General features: G+C 37.3%; 2 protein-coding genes across 2 annotated transcripts in view; one reads left to right on the top strand and one right to left on the bottom strand.

Moving 5' to 3' along the window:
- Positions 1-25996, top strand: part of slc2a13a (solute carrier family 2 member 13a) — a 53318-nt gene that overhangs the window by 11903 nt on the left and 15419 nt on the right. The window contains exons 2-4 of the mRNA XM_083528444.1: positions 213-372; positions 3408-3616; positions 19257-19365. Of these exons, the coding sequence (XP_083384570.1) occupies positions 213-372; positions 3408-3616; positions 19257-19365 (478 nt within the window). The remainder of the gene's footprint in view (positions 1-212; positions 373-3407; positions 3617-19256; positions 19366-25996) is intronic.
- The window catches only part of redic1 (regulator of DNA class I crossover intermediates 1), a 39414-nt gene continuing 26725 nt past the window's right edge, over positions 13308-25996 (bottom strand). Inside the window, exon 15 of the mRNA XM_083528451.1 lies at positions 13308-13496. The gene's annotated coding sequence lies outside the window, so the exon portion shown is untranslated. The remainder of the gene's footprint in view (positions 13497-25996) is intronic.

Raw genomic sequence — 25996 nt, 5'->3', positions numbered from 1 at the left:
TGATAATGGACACAGCTAGGAAGTTACTTGAGAAGACATTTGCAAATAGAAAGGAAGACAAAGAAACGTGGTGGAGGTATGAGGAAGTGCAGGAAAGCATACGGAGAAAGAGGTTGGCGAAACAGAATTGGGATAGGCAGAGAGAAAAAAAAAAAGTTTAAGTTCAAGGAGATTACATTTTCCAGTAATTTTTTATCTTTTCTCTCTTTCAGGTATCGGCTCCATGACTGTTCCTGTATATATTGCTGAGTCTTCACCACCGCAAATGAGAGGACAGCTGGTCACCATCAACACACTCTTCATCACGGCTGGCCAGTTTGTGGCCAGCCTCATTGACGGAGCATTCAGCTATGTGCAACATGGAGGATGGAGGTTCGCAATATTCATAATATTGTTATTCACTGGAATTCACTGTACAAAAGCAAAATCAGTATCTTGTTAGCGCTGCACTCTCACCAAGGCAATTGTGTTAAATATGTTGGATTTGGTATAGAATAATTATGGTGCTTCCCGGGGCTCACCACCTGCAGGAGGGACCGTAAGGGATGGTGCTGTGAGGATTGGGCAGCAGTCGAAGGCGGGGGCCTGCTTAGACTGCTGCCCCCGCAAACCCGAATTACGTATAAGCGGTAGAAAATGAATGAATGAATGAATGAATGAATGAATGAATGAATGAATGAATAATTATGGTGGCTAATAGGGGTCATTTTAAGTTCACTACAAACTATTGTGCTTTTTAGGCTCTCTCTGACTCACAGTTTGTTGCTCTTTGTCATATACACACCCTCTGTTTGTTACCGTCTCTCTCAGGTGATTTATTATAGTGATTCAATTGAATCTACAGTAATATGTGGGAGCGAATATGAGTTATGAATTGAAAGAGACTGAGATTAACCACATCTGCTCGTGCTTTGAGCCTGGCACTCGGCTGGCTTTCCTGATAACGAAAATTAAGCTGTCATGGTTTGTGGTGAATGGATGAGTCATGCAATAAGAGATCTTTCAACAGCATAGGTTTGGGTAATGTGCAATATAGCCACACTGAAGTCTTCTGCAAGAGTGGAAATGTTGCTACGGCATTCTTCAAGGTTTTTTTTGCATATATTTCAAAAACACAGAGAGGCAGAAATAGTATGTTGCATAATAAATAATATTCTGACAATTAAAGGTAAAGAGGCAAATTATTTGTCACATTTACGTAACATAGTGAAAATCTTTCTTCGCATACCCCAGTGATGTAAGGAAGCTGGAATCAGAGCACACGGTCAGCACCCGTGGAGCAAAGAGGGTTAAGGGCCTTGGTCAAGGGCCAGAGTTTAAGCTCGGCAATACTAGGGCTTAAACCTCCACTCTACTGATTAGTAAACCAGAGCCCTAACCACTGAGCTACCACTTCTTACTATTATTAATGTGGATCAGATTGTATGGTGGCCAAGAAGTGCAAAACACATTAACAAATTAGAATACAAAATAACAAATCTGAAAACAAAATAACAAATACAGAAGCACAAACACATAGACAATTCATACAAACCGGAAAAGGTAGGTATAGTTTGCAAATAGAACACTTACCGATTATTGGACAAGGCACCTGTCATTTAAGATGCACAGGAAGTACAACAGCCTGCGGCAGAAGAAAGTTGGAACGTATGTGTAAAAATTTACAAACTAAAATTTGTCATGATATACTGCAGCATCTCTAAAATAACTGCATTTGAATGTCCTTCCTCAAACTAGCTTTAAATTAATTTTATTTTCTCCTTGCTTGCTTCTGTCTACTTCTGTTATTTTCTTATATTCAAAGGTGCACTAATCGAAAAAAAAAAGTTTAAAGTAAACGGAGAACTCTACACATGTACAAGAAACAAAGTTATAAGATTTCATACTTCTTGTATATTTTGAATGACAGGTGTCTCGTCCAATGATCGGTAAGTTTCCATTCACAAACTATACCTACCTTTTTTCGGTTTGTCTGAATTGTCATTTCGGATTTGTTATTGTGTTCCGAATTTGTTATTTTGTTTTTGGATTTGTTCGTTTGTTTTTGCATTTGGTATTTTGTTTTCGGATTTGTTATTTTGTTTTCGGATATGTTAGTGTTTTCGAATTTGTTAATTTGTTTTTTTTTTATTTTTTTAATGTGTTTTGCACTTCTCGGCCAACGTAAGATTGTCCTAGATGCATTTTAGAATGGTGTCCATCTTCTTCTTTTATGCAATTTGAGGCATAACCTAGTGACAGATCCAAGCGGCCTACATGACTGTTCCAAATTACAATGCAATTTAATGAATCCAATGGTTCAGTAAAGTACAGATATTAAAACTAGGGCTGCAGCTATCAATTATTTTAGTGGTCGAGTATTCTACTGATTATTTCATCAATTATTCAAGTAATCGGATAAGAAGTACGTTTTCTTTTTGAATACTTAATATAAAATCTTAAGATAAAAGCTTTTTATTTTTCAAATTTTATCTTAAGATTGTATCTAAATGATGGGTCTCTTAAAATGAACAAGTAATTTGTTTCCTTCATAGAAATTCTTACATTTTTATTTGCATTTAATACATGCCATATTACATCAAAATACAAATAAATAAATAAAAATAAATTTTAAATAACATGTTTAAAATGGTAAATGCACTATATGGTGTTTTAGATTGAAATGATTCCAAACTTGGGAAACTTTATCATTTTCTTTTGCTTGAATCCTCTCCTTTTTTCCCCGTTTCTACGTTTTTTGTTCTGCAGCTTCTTTTGTGTTCACCTGTCCAGAGCACTCCAGAGTTGAGCGAGTGGTGCGTCAATAATAATGGTCCATGGGGAAACACAGTGCACCGTGTGTAGTTAAAGGGACTAAATGAAGCATGCTTTTTTTTTTACTTTAATTACTTGAGTTACTGGAGGAATCATTTTAGCCCTAATTCGAACCAGAAAATTAGTAGGTTAGGTTCTGAAAGATTGTGGGTATTGTTGCCTGATAGTCACTAGTGGTCAATGTCCCCTGATCACTGTCCTTAACCCTCAATTGCTTATAATGTGGGTTTTTGAAAATAGACCTGTGTTTTTCTGTTGGACTCTGATCTATTACCAATGGTTCCAGTCGTGTGGTTATTGGCCAAACTGCATATGGCACCATTCAGAGAATTTGTAAATCATTTCCATCAGCTTTTTTGTTTGTTTTGTTCTTGATGTTGCACCTTAAGCTGCCTTTAGGAAAAGTCAGTATATGTGTGGAAATGCAAATGCAAATTATTAATTCGGGATACATAGGTAATAAAAGAGCATTATAGAATGCCTGAATTATCTGATATAACACTATAATATGTGTGATATAATTAAATAATAATGATATTTGGTAACATTTCTCTTTCTTGGTTATTTATGGCTGTTCCTCTCTGCTGGTACAGATACATGTTTGGTCTGTCGACCTTGCCTGCTCTTGTGCAGTTCCTGGGATTCCTCTTTTTGCCCGAGAGTCCTCGCTGGCTTATCCAAAAGGGTCTTACCCAGAAGGCTCGGCGTGTTCTCAGCCAGATCCGAGGTAACCAGAACATTGATGAGGAGTATGAGAGCATCAAGAGCAGCATTGAGGAAGAGGAGAAAGACAGTGCAGGAGGTGAGTCATACATCTGAGCCATACAACAAACACCTTTTTTTTTATTTTATTCTTTCAATTTATTTTATTTTCAACCTAAAAAATTGTTGGCGTTACACTCGTCCAGCTAATTTCAGTACATATGTGCATGGTACAGAGACGGCATTGGTCAATATTGTGACTGACCTGAGGCATAGTGGCAAAATGTTTTTTTTTTTTTTTTGGTTTCTCACTTGATCTCATTGTAGCAATTTACACTTAATCATAAGATGCTTATCTCTGTCTTGAACATTGAGCGAGTATCTTGGGAACGGTATTACAAATTCTTCGACCGTATTTGATGGACAGTTTCTGATTGCCTTGGAAAATAATAGATTTTAAATATTCTGTTAGCTGGGGAGTTCATCAAAGTTCCATTGAGTGCACATGCTAAGTCTAGAAAAAACCTCAGTAAATATCAGATTATACTTTTTTACAGCTTTATTAATGATAAACTATTTTCCAAATCCATCTGAATATTAAAATACTTTTAATTCTGTTCTGATTTTTTATTTCCCCATGTGAAGTATTCGTGTTCTATCTATTATTATTACTATTATTGTTGTTGTGTTGTCATGTTGTTGCTGCTGTTGTTTTTGATGTTGCTGTTGATCAGCCCTTCAGCTGAAAACCTTACAATCCTTTGTGCGAACTCAGACCTTAGCAAGTAATCATCATCAGCTGATCTCAGAAAAGCCACTCATTCTGACAGATTGATCCTATTTCCTGAGCAGAAGTGTTCTGAGCTTTGAGTGAGTAAAGCCAGTGCAAGGTCACACAGCGGGTCAAGTTGAGCTGTGGAAATTGGATGTGCTCTGTGAGTCATTAGGCCTGACACCGAGCTCTAAAGCAGCAGTGATCCTCTGAAGACCTTGGCTCCAGTACCTGAACTGCTTGATATATCACATTAAAGGTGGAAAAAAAATTGGACATCTAACTTTTGTTTTTTTTCTTTTTCTGTTGTAGATCACTAAAACCTGCAGGGTGTGTATACAATTTATAGATCTATTTTTATATAACTCCTGATAACATCTGGTTACACCAGAACTTATTTAAGTTTTCACAGCAAAGGGAATGAATACTTATGCAATCATCTCTGGAATTTTTAATGTTTGTTTATTTGTAAATAATTGATCATTTATTGAATCTCCAGTTCCATAACACGGGCTATACTGTAGCCTAAACTATCTTCTTAATTTCATATTAATATAAAATGAGTACCTAATGAAGGAATATAAATGTCCATGATTTTAAACTGGTTTTGAGTCAAAGAGAGATGACTCATGGTATTTAAACCTTAAAATGGGGCCTGATTGAGTAAGGATCTTTTTATGTATTATAGGCACTAATATGAACAGTCAGTAAACTGCTTTCCAATTTGGTCTATAAACCATCACGGCTCATAGAATATGTGACAGCTGTCAAATCGAGCCAAAGACTTTTTTTAAAAGTAACTCTGAAAAATAAAAGATCATCTGGGGTAGTGAAAGCTAAAGGTCTCTCACTCAGACCATGTAATTGAGAGGACTGCTGTAAGCCGGAGGCCTTAGGGCCATCACCCACAACCACCCACAACCACCCACCCACACACACACACACACACACACACACACACACACACACACACACACACACACACACATACACACACACACACACACACACACACACATACATATACATGCAATGTTCTAGCCCTCACCTTTCAGACATGTAATGTCACTGGCCATTGCCTTTAAACAAGGGAGTGGAGAAGAGAACACCATTCTTCTGAACACAATCTGGACATTTCAAACCCATTCCTATAGCAATTAGATTTTTTTCCAGTTTTGTTTCCTTTTTTAAATTAAGGTTATACTTGACTTTACTTTAATTACATGCAATTTTATGCTGATGATGTATATGCTCAGAAAAGCTGCAGTATAACTTAAACTGTTTAATTCTCTGGGTTTCTGCACTGTATATGTGACAAACAAAAGTGTACTTGCTTTCCTTTAGCATTATTAGGCAAGTACTGGAGCCAAGCAATTTTCTACAGTGGGGTTCTCACACTGGGCAGCGCAGTGGCACAGCAGGAAGCACTGCTGCCTCACAGCTTCGAGGTCCTGGTTTGATCCTTTGAGCTTATGTTGCTGTCTGAAAGGATTTTCGCATATCCCCCTATGTCATTTGTGTAGTCTTGATTATCCATTTTCCTCCCACATCCCAAAAACATCTCGGCAACACTAAATTGTCCGTGTGGATGCATAATGCCTCATAATGTTCTCGGATTTTCCGGGGTAGGCTATAATACCTAAGAGACCCTGACCAGGATAAACAGCACACCTCCATTTATTTCTGTTTAAAATCCACCCCAAAACACATACAAGTAATACGTCTAGGTTTAATAGAGATCAGCAGACCACACCGAGAAAAACAATTCTGTATGGCATGGGTGCTTCATACATTACATTACATGTACATTCATATAAATCAAACAGGCTCTACAGATAGGAGCTGGGTATGATTGTCTGAGACACGACTTGAGGGTGGAAGCTGTTGCTGTTTTTGGTCGTCGTTTTAATTGCTCTGAATTGTTTCCCAGAAGAGAGAAGTCAGAGGATGCAAAAGATTTTGTGTAAGTGTGTAGGTTCTGGAGGGTGGGCAGGTTACAGCTAATTAGTTAGTGTGGTGTATTTAAAAAAAAAATATATATATATATATATATGCGCAGTACCTCATAACATTTTAAAGCCAAAATGTACAGAAATTCCTGCAAAGATACAGACAAATATGTATACAAATAATCAGTAAAACTAAGAAATAACAACTAAATAACTGCAGAAAGTGGACACAGCAGACAGGATTTGCAATTCACGTTGGCAAATCATATTTAATGGTCCAAACACGCTGTAACTTAGTCAAAAAATTATTTATTAATTTACAAAAATTAATTTGAACAGAATTTACCTTTACAGAATCGCCCAGACATTGTTTAATTCTTAAATCCCTGAAACATTTTGGAAAGTGAAACAAAATTCTGTCACAGGGCAGGTTGGATTATTTCACCACATAAAAAATATTTATTAAATATTTGTATTAATTTGGAAACATTATTTGGAAATATAGCTTCTTAATGAATCTTTGGAAAGTTTTAATCTATTCATTCCATTTTTCATGTTTTCACCTTTTCTATGTATAATTGCTGTAATAAAAGAACTGTAAGAGAAAATAATCTTTTATATCACTTTGGGTTATTTTGGGGGAAGGTTGTGCAAAATGCATATTGGTTTTTGGCCCGTTTCTCATTTTTTTTAGTTTAGCACTTACTTTGTCAGTGTATCACCAGACCATCAGTGACCAGTGTAGATTGTACATTTTAATGGAATCAAAAGTTCAATCCTTTGCACATTCAACAGCATTGACTTTCGGGATCTTTATATACACCAACATCAAACATTTCAGTCTCATATTTAAAGACAGTATCTAAGGGCTTCAAAATGTCAGAACTTTAGTTGAGATGCATACAAAAGAGAAACATATTTCAGTTTAGGACAGACTGTAGTGTTCAGAATCCTAAATACATTGCATTGAAAAAGGGCATCCTCTAAACACAGCAAGTGTATATGTAAAATGTGCAAGGAAATGTCAACTTCTTTTCTCTATGAAATTGTATGAAAGTGTTTTCGCATGCCGATAGACATATGATTAGTTTACACTAATATATTTATACATAAAGACAATTAAATAATACTGAACACAAAAATATATTGATTTGACAATCATTTTACAGATTAATAACATGTTAGTGTTAATACCGACCCATAGTCATAGTCATGCCCCTTAATTCTTCATACTAAATGTGATGGCAATATACAGTTGAATATAAAATATATAAATATAAAAGTTTCTTGCTGTTTTGCAGGCATACAGTTAAACGTAAATTTTCAAATGTTTTCAGACATTTTGTAATAATGCATGTAAAAAAAATGAAATTGTTGGTTCATAGTGCAATGCAACCAGCATGCAATCAGTGTCAAATTCTTGTGAGAACATAAAAGTAAATGGAATTTGTTTTGTTAGTGCTTTGCTTAGCTTGTTTAATCTCAACCGAATTGTTATTCATGACTACTTCTTCTTTCAACTGCTCCCATTAGGGGTCGGCACAGCTGAATTTCTCTCTCATTCTACCCTGTCCTCTGCATCTGCCTCTTTCAAATTAACTACCTGCATGTCTTCTCTCACCACATCCATAAACCTCCTCCTTGGTCTTCCTCTTTTCCTCCTGCCTGCCTCCATCATTCTCCTACCAATATACCCCATGTCCCTCCTCTGCACATGACCAAACCATCTCAATCGCGCCTCTCTCACCTTGTCTCCAAAACGTCTTACATACCCGCTCCCTCTAATAAACTAAATCTCTAATCCTGTCCATCCTCGTCACTCCCAATGAAAATCTCATCATCTTTAACTCTGCCACCTTCAGCTCCACCTCCTGTCTTTTTGTTAATGTCACTGTCTCTAAACCAATTGTTATTCATGACTAAACATCTTTAATTGTTCATTTGCAAAATGCTTTTATATGTTCTCAAATTAGATTGGTAAAAAAACAGAAAGCAAACTCCCATCACGGCCCCATTCTCTACGCCTTCTTTTAGCTGATATCATTTAAAAGCGATTTCCCAGGGTCATAAACCATGTTCATCTGATCGGTGATTCATTTCATGGGCATTTTGATCTCTTTGTGGTTTAATGACGCTGTCTATTTTTATACGATGATAAACACATATCTAATTCAGGTCCTTGTATTTATGTGCCAGCTACGGGTCAGGCAGCTTCTTTGAAGCTTGCACAATGAAGCATGAACACAGGAGAAATGGAGGGTGTATTAATGGATTTGCCCAGGGAATAAATAATTCACAGATTTGGGGTTTTGTGAAATTCTTTCAGAGCCTAATGAAAAACAGCTGACTGTCCCATTAGATATAAGTATATAGGAATCATAGCTTTATATATTGTGTGTGTGTGTGTGTGTGTGTGTGTGTGTGTGTGTGTGTGTGTGTGTGTGTGTGTGTGTGTGTGTGTGTGTTTAGCAATTTTCTCTATTACTGTTTCACCTGTTTGCATTATTGCTTCATAAGCGCTCATTGTTCCTCACAGAGTTACACATTTTTAACACCCTGAACTCTTCTGTATTCTTTGCTCTACACTATTAGTCTTTCCTCTCACAAGATTTGCAAGTTGTCCTCAATGCACTCTGTAATTGAATATTATGATGCGAGAAGAATTGTTGTCTAATTCATTTCAGTTTATCCAATATCAAAAAGATCAGTTTCTCTCTCTCTCTCTCTCTCTCTCTCTCTCTCTCTCTCTCTCTCTCTCTCTCTCTCTCTCTCTCTCTCTCTCTCTCTCTCTCTCTGTCTTTCTCTCTTTACTGTCATTCCCTACCATGTCCCTCATAGATAAAATACAACGACACAATTTTTGGACTGGCATCTCATCAGTTTTCTCTTGTGTTTTTTTTGTACATCTGTAAGTATTTCTTTTTCCATGCTGTTTCAATTGTCCTCTTTAGCAGATTATATGAAAGAACATTAAACAACCATAATAAACCCGATTCACCATTTTCCTCATGTGCACTCTCATTAGTGGGAAATTAAAGCGCGATTCAGAGGATCTTTCACTACGTAGATCAAAGCTTAAAGCAGGCAGATAGGAGTCTTTTCAGGCAGAGCGAGTTAGGTGGAGCCATTTGACGTCCATTCAGCGCCTGCCATCATTAAGCTTTTTGATGGACAGAGCCGGCTCGTATTTCTGCATTTTTTTTTTTTTTTTTTACCAATGCTTTCTGGACATTCGGCTTGTAATTCTTCAATTCAGCTTGCTAGTCTCCAGCAGAGGTCTAGAGAAGGATGCCAGATCGGCTGCTGCTTTTGAAATCTAATCAAAATCCACCCAGAGCCTCTATTCTGTAGTAATCACTTGCAGTGGCGAATGAGCAAAACCCAAATGAGCAATAGGATGGATAAAAGGTGAAACAAACTGCTCTGTGCCTGAGAACAACTACACAAGTCAGTGATTAAACAACTCTGAAGTCATCAGCTTTAATAACACACAAACCCAAGCAAACAACATCTGGAAGGATGGTAATGTTATTATAGACATACTTTCTGATTAACCCTACCCATCTATTAAAGTGTTGAGGTTTTTACCCAGATAAAGTTTTGAGATTGAGATTTAAATTTTTCATACAAATTCATGACATTCTCTTTCAGTAATTCTGTCAACCTGGTTTAGACTTGAAAACAAAAGAACAGCTGTTATAACAACCTTTGAATTAGATTTTGTGATGATTTCTGTCAATTCAGCCATCTGACTTTGTTGGTGGCCTGGGTGCAGTCAGTGTTCCAGTTCATCCCCAAGGTGTTAAAAAAGGCTTTGTGCAGAACACTTAAGTTTTTGTCATTCCAACTGAAATAATCCATGGCTTAGCTTTATTTTTTTGCACAAGGACATTGTTTTGTTGGGACAGGTTTGGGCTAGACTTCTTATTTCCAGAAAATTTTAATTATACAGTGAGCAAAAACATCTTAAACCACTGTGTGCTTACCATTTGTGTTAACAGTTTGGATGGGAATTAACACATGTGTGTGACGTCAGGATTTTTAATAAGATGATAATAATATAAGCAAATATACAATACAGTATTCAAAATCAATAGTGGGTGTGATGTAGACAAGGTAGATAGATAGATAGATAGATAGATAGATAGATAGATAGATAGATAGATAGATAGATAGATAGATAGACAGACAGACAGACAGACAGACAGACAGACAGACAGACAGACAGACAGACAGACAGACAGACAGACAGACAGATAGATAGATAGATAGATAGATAGATAGATAGATAGATAGATAGATAGATAGATAGATAGATAGATTGTCCATAGTGAATAATTATGGTGCTATATTATGTAGTTTAGATGTAATTAATGCTGTGAGATGCTAAAATATGGATACTTTTTATTGCTCAAAGTTCCTCATTCACCTCACAAAAATGATGGATCTTTTATTGCATGCCGTAAGCTGACCTGAGGCAAGATATAATGAATTATTTTGACCGACAGAACAGCGTACCTTAATGGCATGGATAATTAAAATTGTACATTTATAATCAAATCATCGTTTAAAATATGCTAGAATTATTATATTGTTCTCTGTAACTGTCTAGTGAGTTGATTTTCTTCAGCTAAGTATATTCAGAAAGAAATATCTTTGACCTTGATGCTTTCTATTAGTTTTATAAGCTATTACCTCTATTAGCTAATCTGTAATAACAATATATAGTAATCCAAAGATTATACTTAATAGCTATATTGTATATTAATGTTGACTGATTTTCTAGCCTGTTCTTTTGTACGTTTTAGTTTTTTTTTTCTGATGAATTACGCAAAACTACAGTTTTTTTCTGCCTGAAACGACCTTCGGGGGGAAACACAATTTCCCTATCAGAAATTGAGGTTTGTTATAAAATAGCTTATTAAGCATTTACCCCTTAAATGACATAGTTCAGGGTGCAAAGCAGTAGGAAATTGAAAACAACCTTTTTCTGTGTTCTAGTTTTGTACGCACTCAGTCTTCGTTGTTGTCTCTGTCCATGTCATTTATTGTTTGCAGCCTGAAGCCTTTTTCCAGCATGTTGTGTAACACTATGCTTTGTTTGCATGGAGACCTTGTAATCCAGTTTTTATATTCTATAATGCACCTGATGCTTTTCTGAGAATCCAAATGCCGAGCCACCACTATGTCTTTTACTGCTTACAAATGCAGCTATACTGTAGCTCAAAGCAAGACGCAAGAGCAGATGGCTGCATTTTCAGTCTTGAGCTTCACAGATCAGATGATCAGATGATGATAGGTAGAGACATCTCTGAGTGCATAAGAGAGAGAAGATGACAGAGTGTGCATCTGCGTGCGTGTCTTCAAAAATGAAATCATTTCATATTCTTATGCTAAATAATAGAGGAGGGCAGAAGAGTGAGAGCTTTGCTTTCACCATGCAGGTTTGTAATAAGGAATGAATATCATGGTGAAGCAGCACAATCCAGGCTGCTGCATTTCCAGATGAACCTTTAAAAACATTTTCAGCAAAAAAAGCGTCCTGGAGTATAATTTAAAAAGCCTGGCTTGCCCTAGAGCATGCTAAATGACTGAAATACTTTTGGGAGGAAAACATATATATGAATACTGTATGTTTTGTCAGTTATGAAGCTGTACAACAATACAGAAACAAAACTGAATTGGCAAAAGCTTAATAAGGAGTTCCTGAGGCCAGTATGCTTTAAAGGAGGCAATTTTTTTTTTTTTTTTTAAAGGCTTTCTGTTGCCTACAATGTGGATTGAAACTGAAATTAAACCAATAACAAGGCTTCCGTGTTCCTTCTTTGGAAGAAAATGGGCAGGGCTGAACAATTCTGTTGGAAATCGGTGTCAGAATTTATTACACAGAAAGCGTAAATAAATAAACCAGAAGAATAGCATGACAATATTTTACATACATTCACAAGATTTGCCAAGATCAAGATCTGACCAGCGATAGGGTTAAGGGCTTTGCTCAGGGGCCCAAGAGTGGCAGTTTGGTGTGGCTGGGATTTGAACTCACAATCTTTAGATCCAAATCCTTAACTACTAAGGTACCACCTTATCATCTAGCACCTAATGCGTCTAGGCAGTTGTTATTATTATTATGACAGGTGCAACATTTTCTACATGTGAACCTGTATTAAATTATTACTATTAGAAAATTGTACATTTTAATATAAAAATTATCACAATTCCTGGAAATATATAAACATTCCTTAGTCAGGACAGAATTGCTTTTTCAGATAAGGATGTACAGTAGGATACACAGCTTTTATATTTGGCTAAATAAAGGATCAGATTTAGTTCAGAACACTGAAAATCACTTTGGTCCTGCCTACCATATTATATCAAAGTGTTTTTTTGTGTGTGTGTTTGTGTCCCCAGGATGGGTAGTGTTTAACTGTATATTATAGCTTAATATAACAGTATAAAAATGCATAATTAGCATGTATTTACTTATCCTGTTCTGCTTATACTAACTGTACATTACCTTTTTCAGTCTCCCCATGCCTTCATCCTTTTTATCCTCTTCTTTTTTAGTTGGCTTTCAGCATGGCCCCTTTATCCTATTTTCTTCTTTTGGACGTTTGAAGTGTTTCGTTGCAGGGGCAAAGACTGCCATCAAGCGACAATATGCTTTTGCTTTTTGCTTTGTTGCCAGTCCACTATCTCTGCTCTACAGTGTTTTTGTCTATTCTGGAATGTATGAATCCCCTTATGACTGATGAAAAGGCTAATAATACTAGTCGACACTGTGACTAGTTTTTTTCTTTCTCAGCTTTTGAAGTAGTCCTCACATTACACAGTACATTACCTCGTCTAGATCTCAACAGCACACTGAGCAAAAGCACACATGCTATGTTATGCATAAGTTCAATCAGTGATGAAAGAGAACCATAAAAAGCTCAGTATGTTCATGTAAATTTCCACTTATGTGTTTCCATTTTATAAGCCTCAACAGGTGAAAAGAGATCCAGAAACCATATACTGTGATTAATTATACCGCATGACAGCAAGATAAAAGTAGGACATTATTCTCGACTGGCATTTTTTTTTGACAGCCTATGAGGACCAATGCTGCCAGACAAGAGATAGGATCAAGTAAAAAAACAGGAGAAAAAGACATAGTGCGTACCTCTCCTGGGTCCATCTGTCTGGACAGTGTTCGCTTTAGGATCCTAGCAACCAGTGGCCCTTGGTGCCCTTTGCATAACTATCCAGCTGCTCTGGCACATCTGTGGAGACCAGACCAGAAAACACAGAGCCAAGCTCCAAAAGTGTGAGCCAGACTCAGTAATGTGCAAACTGGCATGGGAGATGGTCCAGCTGGAGCTTCATTATCATATGAGAAATAATAGTCTAATTAATGCCATATTTATTTGATTTTATCTCTATTTGTGCCACCGCCATGACTCTATATCCTGGTCCAATGCTGTGTATAATTAATGGATATACAGTGCGTAGTGGTGGCATTTGCAGTCAGTTAGAGATAAAAATGTTTATATGCTTAGTCACTATTCGTCCACACTACATAAAAACGCTCCGATGTGTAGATGAAAGTACAAAAGTTTGTATCTATTGTCCTTGCATCCCATCCAGGTACCAGTATACAAGTTCGGCATCCCCTGCAACACTTACCAAGATAAAGTAGTGAATGAATGATTCTCTCTTGCCCAATACACATTGTCTTAAACCTAATAGAATAGAAATCTTCCTCTTTTTTAAAGACTCTTGTCATTTTACCTGCTTTCCTAGGTGTGAAAAAATGGTGTCAGACGATCCTGCAATATAATAGGATAAATGGATATTACATTTGAGTGAAGGAGGAAAGTCTTTATTAGTAGCAGTTTTAAGCAGAGCCGCACATTCACTGTGTTTTAAAATGATTACCATTTGCCTTGACCGCTCACAAACAATGGTTAAAAAAACAGTGAAGTAAGCAAGAACTAAAATACTTTATGATTAAGGCAGCAATAATATAAAGAAAGAAGGCTGATGCAAACAGATTAATGCTGGGAGCAATGGTGTAATAGTCACAAGGTGTTACAGTGGTGATGCATTAGAACTTAAAATGTAAAATATGAAACATCAAAAGAAATTATAGTTAAGAAAAAAAATCTGGTTTGCTTTACATGTCTCAGATAGATTTCTTCCACCCAAGAGGTCAGCTATATATGGTTGAAATGACAAAAGAAGCTTTTTTTAGTTGACTTAATCTGTTGTCTAATACAGAAAAGTTAACTGGTGGGCAGAAATTTATTTATAAAAAAAATAAATAGGGAGGAAATAAAGGAGTGGGCATTTAGATAAAAACAAAAAAAACATGTGCAGTCTAATAGTGATCATTTGTCATCATGTATATATCATGCTCCTCTGGTCTGCTCTGATTGGATTAAGATAAGAGACAACACACATGCTTGAGCAGCTGTTAGGAAGTGGAGATCGTCCGTCCGAGAGAATGAAGTTAGCGCTTCATTATAAGAGTCGTTTCACTGGTGGCCTGGTTCGCAGCACTCCATGAATCAGTGTTTTGGACTGAAATTGTGTTAAGGTCTGTAGCACTTGTCTCAAGGGACCAGGTAGTGATCATTCACTATGTGACATATGAGCAGCTTTCTCTGAAAACACACTGCACTGATGGAACATCATAGATTAAACATTTCTCTCTGAAGTAACCCTTGGCTTTTTGTCATCCCTGCCTCATTTTTTGGATTAAGGAGGTGTGGATGGAAGGATGGATGGATGGAGGAATGGATGGATCAGTGATAGTTCTATATATATCAAAAAATACAATTAAATAAACGAATGCAGATAAATGCAAAAATTAAATTAAATTAGAATTTGGTTAGACCCCGTTTGGGTAATACAGATGTGTATGTAATTTTGTGTGTGTGTGTGTGTGTGTGTGTGTGTGTGTGTGTGTGTGTGTGTGTGTGTGTGTGTGTGTGTGTGTGTGTGTGTGTCTACATATATGATCTACCTAACTGTTCTACAGTACTTATTTTAGCATACTTTAACAATTGTCTCCAATTCTTTCCTCCTTCATTTATTCACTCCCTCACTTTGTAGAATTGTCAGGATTTTCTCCTTTTTAGAAAAATCTTTGAAACTGGACATTACACACTAAAGAATCCATAGCGCTAGCATTAGCTGCTAGCCACTTCCTTATTAGCGGGCTAACGCTAGCACTAGGGATTCTTTAGCGTTTACATGCATGCGCAAAAACCAAACCGTATTTACGGTACGGAGTGAGTAGCCACATGCGCACAAAGTCCGAGGCAGAAACTAAACAAACTTGCGGTCCGCCGCTTAATATGTTCCTAAAGGGGAACACAGATGTTCAGATTTTGATTTTATTTGCCCAGTGCAGATTATGTTGATCTGTGCTGTAATGCTTTTAGATAGAGAAACATTTCAGTGAAAAATTAGACAGTACTGGGATATTTCCCAGCTAACTACAAATTAAATGATGTCATGTCTTAACTTTATTCAAAAGATTACATTGCAGTCCATTACTTTTTTATTGTATTGTATATTATTTATTTATCATTAGAAAAATTACTTGTTGAAGTGACCTGTTTTGTTTTGCATGTATCACATGATCTGTAACAAACAGCACCAAGAACAGGCAACTGCTTTGTAAAGGCGATGTTCTTCAACATGTATGGCAATTTGAGCGCAATAAGTCTGGCCATGCATGAACACAATTTAGATAGTCTACAGATATCCAAAGACAAATTCCTTATACGTGCAAAAATATTTGGCCATTAATGCCTGACTCGCATTCTGATCAATGGCCATTGCATTTAGCTGTGCAATCACACGTCATGACAATTTTCTTGTCCATACAGGCTACACACAGGTCTTATACACAAATTGAGTCCCTGTTTGTGCATGCTTTGATGAATGCAACCCCTGGTTCTTGCCTTTTGAGTCAGTTAGCCCTTTTATTCATGACTGAGATTTGGTCCTTTCTCATTCAGCAAATTAGATGAGTCCATTTGCATTCATATGCGTAAGGATTATTCCCAAAATGTCATACGAGGGTTATTTGATGCTCACCAAATCTTTTGAGATAGGGGTCCATGAACTCGTGAATTTTGAAAGATGTGTCCTGTAATGTGTAAATGTAAAACTAATATAGGATTCCACAATAATAAACATTCCAGCAGTCAAACATGGTGATGAAAGTGTGGTAGTGTGGTGATGATTTGCTGCTGTTTGCTGCTTTTGGGCAAAATGCCATAATTGATTTACCCATGAATTCTGTATGGGATCAGAAAATCCTGTAGGAGAATATCAGTCTGTTATCTAAACCTCAAACAAAAATGTGTTATTAAGCAAGACAGCATCTAGTTTTGAATGGCTTAAAATAAACAAAATTAAGCTTTAGGAGTGGCCTGGTCAATTGGTCTTTGACAGGTCTGCAAAGAAGTGTGGGGCAATTACAGTGATGGAAATTTCCTAGTTATCAGATGCATGGAGTTTCCATTGTAGCAGTTTAGAAAGGAAGCAATTTTTTCACATGGGTTATATACTGTAAAAGTGGCATAACCTTTTTTTTTTTCAATAAAGGAAACAATTATAGTTTTGTTTTTCATTTCCTCATTTAATTCTTGTCTTATATTTTGTATGATAATCTTAAACCATTTAGTATTACAATTCTGCAAAAATAGAGGAAATACTCTGTAAGCTGTTTGTTGCATTAGTTGTTGGCATGATCAGGCTGCCCATCTGGGCAAATCATACAACTAAATGAACTGGTAAACAAATCAGAAAATGTCACTGAACTGAGCAGATTTAAATGACTCATTTTATTTAGCATGGGATTGTGCATGAGCAACAAACACATGGCCATATTTAGTTATCTAATGCATAAAGTCCTTATTTTTTTGTTTTGCTTTTAGGTGCTTTTATTGAAATTGGGCAATTTTTTATTGAATTTTTTTAATTTTTAACTCATAACCATCTACTAAATGCTCATCCCTCCACCCATTGATCTACTTGTATCTTTCACTTGCAGGATTTGAGCTGTTGTAGGTTTACGGAAGTAAAATGCGGTAAAAAGGAATGATTAAAGATTTGAAATCTCAGATAGATTGGTAAATGAAAATGTTTGAGCAGCTTCATCAGAACAACAGAAAGGCAAAGATTTGAGAAAACATTCCAAAGGATAATAGATTCATAGATTCATAGTCATTCAAATGTTCCTATCTGATAATTAAGTCTGCCTTCATTCTAAAGCTGCACAGAAGAATTTTTGCACTGCTGAACTGCTCAACTTTGAATTTGTTTTAGAAGTTGAATTCAAAGCAGCACAATATGCAGCTAAAGCATAATGAGCTCTACACAAATACAGAAGAGAACAAACAAAGATTTCATATTGCTGGTTTAGACTATAACAAAACATCGTTTTCTCCTGGTCACATGCAAAGTAGACAAATGTAAATAGGTAAACAAGTACTTGTGAGGTACTTTATGCAACGGTGTGTTGTTTGTTATATTTCATGCATATAATTTCATAACTTGTGGTTGTCTGTCAGGGCCAACAAAGCCTTCTCTGCTGGCCTAAACACTATAAGAAGCACTGACCTACATTTACAACCTAAATTCCATGAAATTGTATTAATTTATTCCCAACAGTTTATTCTCTTAATTTCGTAGCGTTTGGCTGCACTGCTTCCAGTACATGTATGTGGATATTAGATTGTTTGTTCAATCAGATTTAAGCCTCTATGTGCTGCCATGTCAATCTAATCTGCCCAGGGCCTTCAGATTCAGTAGTGCTGCCCGATGTACCTTAAACCATATTAGCAATGGAACTGTTTCTTTAACAAATCAAATTTCAAATTCGCCTCACAGGGCCAGCTAGCTGGCCACAATAACGTCAACATTTTTCCCTCCTCTGATTGGTTGGTCAGAGGAAAACTGTTACAGCCAAGTTCGACTGGCAAAACACGTCTGTAGCGATCTGCACACATTAATACATTTGAATTCAAATTTTTACTCCCACAATGGCTGACGGAGGAAGAGAAATTGATTTAGTCTCAGACATACTTAAAAATACATTTTCAAGAAAAGCTAAACATCGTGAGAAGAGGTCGGCCAACCCCTAAGCTAGCTAGCTTGTCTCAGCCCAGGAAAGGGTTTGTTCACCACTTCCAGACTTTCAGTGCCTACGAGCGGTACCACTGGCTTACAGCCTCTGAGGAGCAGTGCAAATTATATGAGTATTCATTATGAGTATGATTCTCTGGTGAGTATGATGTATTTTATTTAAATTCTTTATGTTTTTGTCACGTTATTAGACAAATATTGATTCTGAACTGCACCCTCTATATGTGAAATGGCTCTCTCTCTGTAATGCCGCGTGTTGTTATATTGCGTTTTTGTATAGTATTGATGGTTTCTATAATTGCGACATGATAGTGGTGGTATTAAGAGGTGGATTAAGTCGGGATATACACAATATGGAAAAATGTTTGTGGACACCTGACCATAAGATTGGTATGTGCTTTTTGAACATCCTTTTCCACATTTAGTACCCATTTGCTGTTCCACACTTCTGGGAAGATGTTTCACTAGAATTTGTAGTGTGCTTGTGGAGATTTGTGCTGACTCAGCCACAAGGCCTGGGGTGCATTAAATGTTCCAATTCATCCCAAAGGTGTTCAATAGGGTTGAGGTCAGAGCTCTATAGCTGCAACTCAAGATCTTACAATGCAACCCATAAACCATAACTTCATGGAGCTCGCTTTTTGCAAAGGTTTATTGTCGTGCTGGAACAAGATTGGGTCTCCTAGTAGTAAGTGATGGGAACGTTTTATGCTTCCTCACCCAAAAGCAGCGTACATATGTGTGCTTCAAACGTTGTGGTAATACTCTTGGAAGAAAAAATATGTTCCTGGAAAAGTCAGATGTTCCAATACTTTGTCCATATGGTGTATGGAGAGAATGTCATATAAAGGTAATTTTGCATGATGTGTCCCTTTCAGATGGCCCAGTGCTGTGGCGGATGCTGACCTATCCTCCAACTCGGCGTGCTCTCATTGTGGGCTGTGGACTCCACATGTTCCAGCAGCTTGCTGGCATCAACACAGTAATGTAGGCATAATCTCTCTCTACCATGCACCTTCTTTTCACTGCTAATCATATTTTTTCCCCCTTTTGTATAGTAATTAACACAAATAAAAACACTTACTGAGAAGCATAAAAACAATAAATATCCAATTAGTATAGTGATTGAGAGAGACTGTTTTTTGTTCATGGAGTATCCTGTGAAATGTAACAAATGGGGGATAAATAGAGAAATAGTGTGCAAGCAAAAGGAGGAGTGAGTAGGATAGTGAGAAAATAGCAGTTTGATATATAGTTTGTAAGTACTGGTAGGAGAAGGTAAACAAATCAAGAGAATGGATGGACAGTTTTGAAATAGATTGTTGGAGAAGATGGGATGGAGGGATAAACAGTAAGTGGGCTAATAAAAAGGTGATCGATGAAGAAATAAACAGTAGAGATGGCTAGGCCATCAGACATTGTAGAATATATCGATACTGGGCAGTACTGTAAAGATGCATAATATTTGATAGTGAATTTGGTTGATGGCATGATCTGGCAGGAGGAGGAGGAGAATAGATGATGAGATGGCAACCAGGCTGGAAAAGGAGATCAAATATTGAGACGGTGACCAAGCTGAAAGTGCTAATCAGATGATAGGGTGGTCACCATGCCGGAAGAGGAGATTGGATGATAGTGTGATCGCCAGGCTGGAACAGTAGGTTGGGTGATGGAATAGTGACCAGGCTGTAAAAGGAGTTTGGAGGGTGGGATAATGATTAGCCTTTTTGAAAATGTTAAACAGAGGATTAGTAGTCTGGACAACAATGGAACTTAGTAGTGGATAGTGAGTAAAATGATATAGAAACACCTGAGGACAAGTGAGACATGAGAGGAGAGGACTGGCCAAGCAGACTGCTTACTCATTTTAAATGCAAAGAAAAGTTTGGATGTGATTTCAGGTTAGTTGTCCTAATTCTAGTTATTAATTCAATTGGCTTGCAAGGAAGACTTCTGTTATTTATGAACCTGGTTCTTTTCATTGTAAACGTGGCCAAAAACTGCCTGCCTTTGAAGCCATTTGATTGGCATTGCAAACAACGGAGCACAGACTAGATTGTTGGCAAACACACAAAGGTATCTTGTTTACTTGTCTTTAACAGCTTTAAATAAAATGCTCAAAAATGGCATTCTTTACGCCATTTTTTCACTTCACTAATTAGTCGCTTATTCCAAAAGCTCATTATTTTATAGTGTTTAAAGCATTTTTTGCTATTCAAAACCATTCCACAGTAGTACATTACACTAGTAACATTGCTGGCCCCAACCAGTAAACATGAGTGGAGACTTCTATAACACTATAAGCCTTTTTAACGCTGTAGGCCAAAGTCATGTGGTGTTGTGTCTCCTTGTCATAAACTCTCTTCATTCCTGTCATGTCTCCCACTCCACCTTCTGAAAATAAACTACTCAACGAAAGCTGTACACAATACTGGTATGTGTGCCATTGCTAGGCAACCACTGATGTCACTAGCAAAGGCGAAATGAACGTGTGCGTGTGCACGCGTACATGTGGGTTTACCTTGCCTCTGCTCTTATTTTGGAAAGTGAGAGGGCTTTGCAGACAGGTCTGAAAAAGAATTCATGGTTTATATCTTAACATTCTGAGCATCAGATAGTTCTAGTGGAACAAACTTAAACACACACGCATCCTTGCTATGTGTTACACCTGTAACTCATACGCATCATTACAACATAATAGCACTGAAAACAATACAGCATCAGAGTATTTACAATTTTGATCCAAGGGTCTTTTACTGCCTTGCTCTCTGAATGAGGTTTCATGTCAAACCCGCACACACACAAACAGCTCGACACCTCGTCATCTGTCAGGCTCAGCTGTCCAATAGATCCCTCCATCAGTCTGTGTCATGAAGCACAAATCTCAAGGGCTTTTGTGCATGTCAGTTGGAGACATTTAAGAGATGAGGCTGATCTAGACATAGACTGTTTTTATCCTCCGTGTGGAAGCCATAAATGTTATCTAAAGACAAACTAATTTCCTCCAGCATGAGACGGCACTCTCTAATTCTGTATGTATCTGCTCATCTTCACATAATTCTCTCTCTTTCTTACTGTACTTTCTTTCTCGTCCCATATTGAAAGACCCACACACACATACAAAAGGTTTTGTGCGGGGGAACCCACCACACCTTTGTGCATAAGACATCACAAAGAACGTCATTTAATCATTACTCTCTCTCTCTCTCTCTCTCTCTCTCTCTCTCTCTCTCTCTCTCTCTCTCTCTCTCTCTCTCTCTTTCACACACACACACTCTCACAATCATTTTTCTCACATTCTATCTCATCTCCTTTTCTCTGTCTTTGCTTTCTTTCTTTCTCTCTTTCTTTCTTTCTTTCTTTCTTTCTTTCTTTCTTTCTTTCTTTCTTTCTTTCTTTCTTTCTTTCTTTCATTGCTCTCTCTCTCTCTCTCTCTCTCTCTCTCTCATTCTCTTTGAGAACTGGCTGCTATTTATTTTTAAACCCTTGCCATTCAGCAGGCCCCAATTAACTAAAGTTAAAATGTGAGCATTATAAATGACCTATAGCCACAGTAATAAAAAGTGTTTCTCTGCTGGGTCCACAGACAGGCTCAGTGGGCTTCCTTTATCCCTCTTTAGCTCATAGGTGAACACAAAGTACCAGTATAATTAAACTATGGTAATGTTCTCTCTAATCAGACTCTGACAAGCACGCTGCAGTCCCATAATTTCCTGCTGAACCTTAAGCCCTATGCCATGATTGCTTATTTATTTTCTTCGTCTGTATCAGCAGCACGCCCTTATTGCCACCTCAGGCCATCATCAGCATATTTGCTCTACAGCCCTGTACGCTGATTGTTTGTAGTGCCATTCTTTGTATTTATCACTGCTATGAGACCCTAGCTGTGACTTACATCATTTACTTTGCAAAGGTCTTATGCAACTGGAATGGTCATACTAAAGGCATGTTCATTGGGGTGTTTTAATATGTGGATGATGGATTGGAAACAAGGAATAATAAATTACTAACACTGGCAGTGGTGGTCAATCAGGGCCAACAAGGCCTTCTTGAGCCTAAATTATAATATTTGTTTTACGGAATTGTATTAATTTATTCCCAACAGTTTATTCTCTTCATTTCGTCTCGGCTGCACTGCTTCCAGTACGTGTATGTGGATCTTAGATTTTTTGTTCAATCAGATTCCAGCCTTTATGTGCTGCCATGTCAATCTAATCTGCCCAGGGCCTTTAGATTCAGTAGTGCTGCCTGATGTACCTTAAACTATATTAGCAATAAGACTGTTTCTTTAACCAATCAGATTTCAAATTTGCCTCACAGGGCCAGCTAGCTGGCCACAATAACGTCAACAATTTTCCATCCTCTGATTGGTTGGTCAGAGCGAAACAGCCAAGTTCGACTGGCAAAACACGTCAGTAGCGATCTGCACACATTAATACATTTGAGTTTGAATTTTTTACTTCCACAATGGCTGACGGAGGAAGAGAAATTTATTTGGTCTCAGACATATTTATAAATACATTTTCAAGGCAGACTTTTCCAGAAAAGTTCGACATCGTGAGGAGAGGTCGGCCAACCCCAAAGCTAGCTAGCTTGTCTCAGCCCAGGAAAGGTTATGTTTACTATTTCCAGACCAGTGCCTACGAGCGGTAACACTGGCTTACAGCCTCTGAGTAGCGGTGCAAATGATACTGGTGGAAATGCATTTATTATGTTTTTGTCATGTTATTAGACAAATATTGATTCTGAACTGCTCCAGATGATGTACGTGGCACAGTTGCATTGGTTGTGTAGAGGTTTAAAGTTTTAACTCAGTTTCTTGCTTTAGTAAAAATGGTATTCTCCGTCAATACGTGAAATGCCCCTCTCTCTCTGTAATTTGCATTGATGGTTTCTATAATTGCGTCGTGATAGTGGTGGTATTAAGAGATGGATTCAATCTGTTAAGTCCCCGCTGAAGGCCCATGTACCAAATTCAAGCCCCGCCACTGAACACTGGACATTATTTATACTCAACTGCCCTTTATAGAAAAAGGGATAGGGCCATAATGGACTGTTGAAGTTTGGAAATGAAAGGTTTAAGACAAAGCAAGCTGCTGTTCCGGTGGATGCCTTTATCTTACAGTTCCCAGATTAAGTATTTTGTCATTTACCATATTTGGTGCTGTATAATTGGGGCAGTGTTGGCTCAGTGCATATGTTTTAAGCCTACTGAGCAGAGTGATACCTAGTGCTAATACCATTTGTGATCTGTAAGCAAGGAAATGCATTTATGATAACTGGACCTTTATAAATATGAATTGAATACCTTTGGCCTATATAAACATGGTGTCTAAATTTTAAGCATATACAACATATAGCCATATCAATATCTGATCATCACACAGACATGTGCACTGTAAACATTCTGTTAGGAAAATAGTGCCACATATTGCTATTGTAATAACCTCCACTCTTCTTTGAAGGCTTTCCACTGCATTTTGGAGGATGGCTACGAGAATTTGTGCTCATTCAGCCACAAAAGCATTAATGAAGTCAGACATTAATGCTGGCAATCGTGTTTTTTTAATAAAGGTGTTCGGAAGGGGTTAAGGACAAGGCTCTGTGGAGACCAATTAAGTTCCAGTGCAACCTTCGCAAACCTTACCTTCATTAAACTCTGTCCACAGGGGCACTGTTATGCTGGAATATGTTTGAGCACCTTGGCTCCAGTGAAAAGAAATTGTGGTGCTACACAATATGAAAATATTTTATATACAGTTGTGCAACAGTTTAGAAAAGGTCTTCATGGTGGCCAGTTGTCTCCGAATGATGTAACATGTTAAACGCGAACACACATATACATTTACATTTACAGCATTTAGCAGATGCCTTTATTCAGAGCGACTTACAATTACCACATTTTATACAAATGCAAAGCTGAGGGTTAAGGGCCTTGCTTAAGGGCCCAATAGTTTCAGCTTGTGAAAACACAAAGACCATTGCACTTAATTAATCTTGTAATTAAAACGTCCCAGATGTGTATGAGTCTGTCAGCACAGATGTAAAAAGACAAGATAAATGTTATAGCAGCGCTGTACATGCTGTGATTAAGCTTAAATCTGAATATAAAACCTGGGTGTATTGCCAGCTTTATTCATTAACCCCTTGAAGTCTACTGAGCCTTCTGTGTGTCTAGACATGTTTTCCTTCCTTGTGTAACTTAATGAAACATTTATAGTGAATACTAAGTTTAAATAGTGAATAAATACTGAAATAAATATATATATATAAATATAAATATATAAACATATATATTTTATATTATTTGATAGAATAAATAGATTTTATTAAATGTTTGTCTCTTTAATTTTTTTAAACTTTCCTTTGTGTCTTTATGTATCTCACAACATAATATTTTTACTGAGAGGTGGAAAAAAGGTTTTGTCGGTTTGTCTTTGTGTTTAGACTGCAAATGCTCATGACAGATTGGCTCTTGGACATTAGTGAGACTGATTGAAAGCGATATGTCTTACACCCTCTCAGTTCAGCTCAGGTCTTGACACCAGATTGTGTTGTTTTTTACTCTCTGAAGGTTATTCTCTTCAGTTTTGCTACTAGACTATCATTAATAACTACATGGTATTGACAATGATTTCCTGTTGTACCTTTCTTGTTGTATCATGTATGTTAAACATGGAGTGCACTTACTTTAGTGCATTTAATACCCATGATTTTATACTGACTTTGCTCTGACTTTCTGTGCGTGTGCGTGTGTGTGTGTGTGTGTGTGTGTGTGTGTGTGTGTGTGTGTGTGTGTGTCTGCATGTGTACTCGTCTGTGGACACAGCAAAATAGGTGCAGATTAGAGACTGGGGGTCTCTGTGGTGGTGTGTAGCATCTGTGTGTGGTGCTGTGCTCATTCCCTTTCATTACAGAAATGGGTCAGATCCCAAGGGGGCAGTCTCTCTCTCTCTCTCTCTCTCTCTCTCTCTCTCTCTCTCTCTCTCTCTCTCTCTCTTTTGTTCTCTCAAACCAAAATAGTGACTGGAGTTACGTTATCAAACGCACACACACACACACACACACACACACACACACACACACACACACACACACACACACAAATATATATATATGGTTGTTAAGAATAATAATGAGTTGCTATTGTCCTTCCATGCAGCTTAAACCAATCTGACCATTTTCTCTCTTTAATCAACAAGCTGTTTCCATCCACAGAACTGCCTCAGTCAATAGTAAATTTTTGTTTATTCGTGGAAACTAAAAACTGTTGTATCTGTACAAGTATATGAAATGGCTCTATGATGCATTTTGAGGAAAAGGCAAGCCAGCAGTTGAGAGTGTGATGCTCTGAATATTGCTCTGCTAGGAAACCGCTGGTCATGGCATTCATGAGGATGTTACTTTAACACACATCACCTACCTACACATTGTTCCTTCATGACAACAGTATTCCCTAATGGCAGAGGTCTCTTTCAGCAGGATAATACACCCTGCCACACTGCAATGAATTGTTCAGAATGAGCTGAGGAACATGACAAATGTTATGGTTGAATGGTCTATACAAATTCTGTTCTTTCTCACCGTGACATACAAAGAAGTGAATAAAATATGGCAT

This window comes from Silurus aristotelis (genome assembly GCF_946808225.1).
Source record: "Silurus aristotelis genome assembly, chromosome: 24".
Lineage (NCBI taxonomy): Eukaryota > Metazoa > Chordata > Actinopteri > Siluriformes > Siluridae > Silurus > Silurus aristotelis.
This window is presented reverse-complemented; position numbering and strand designations above follow the sequence as displayed.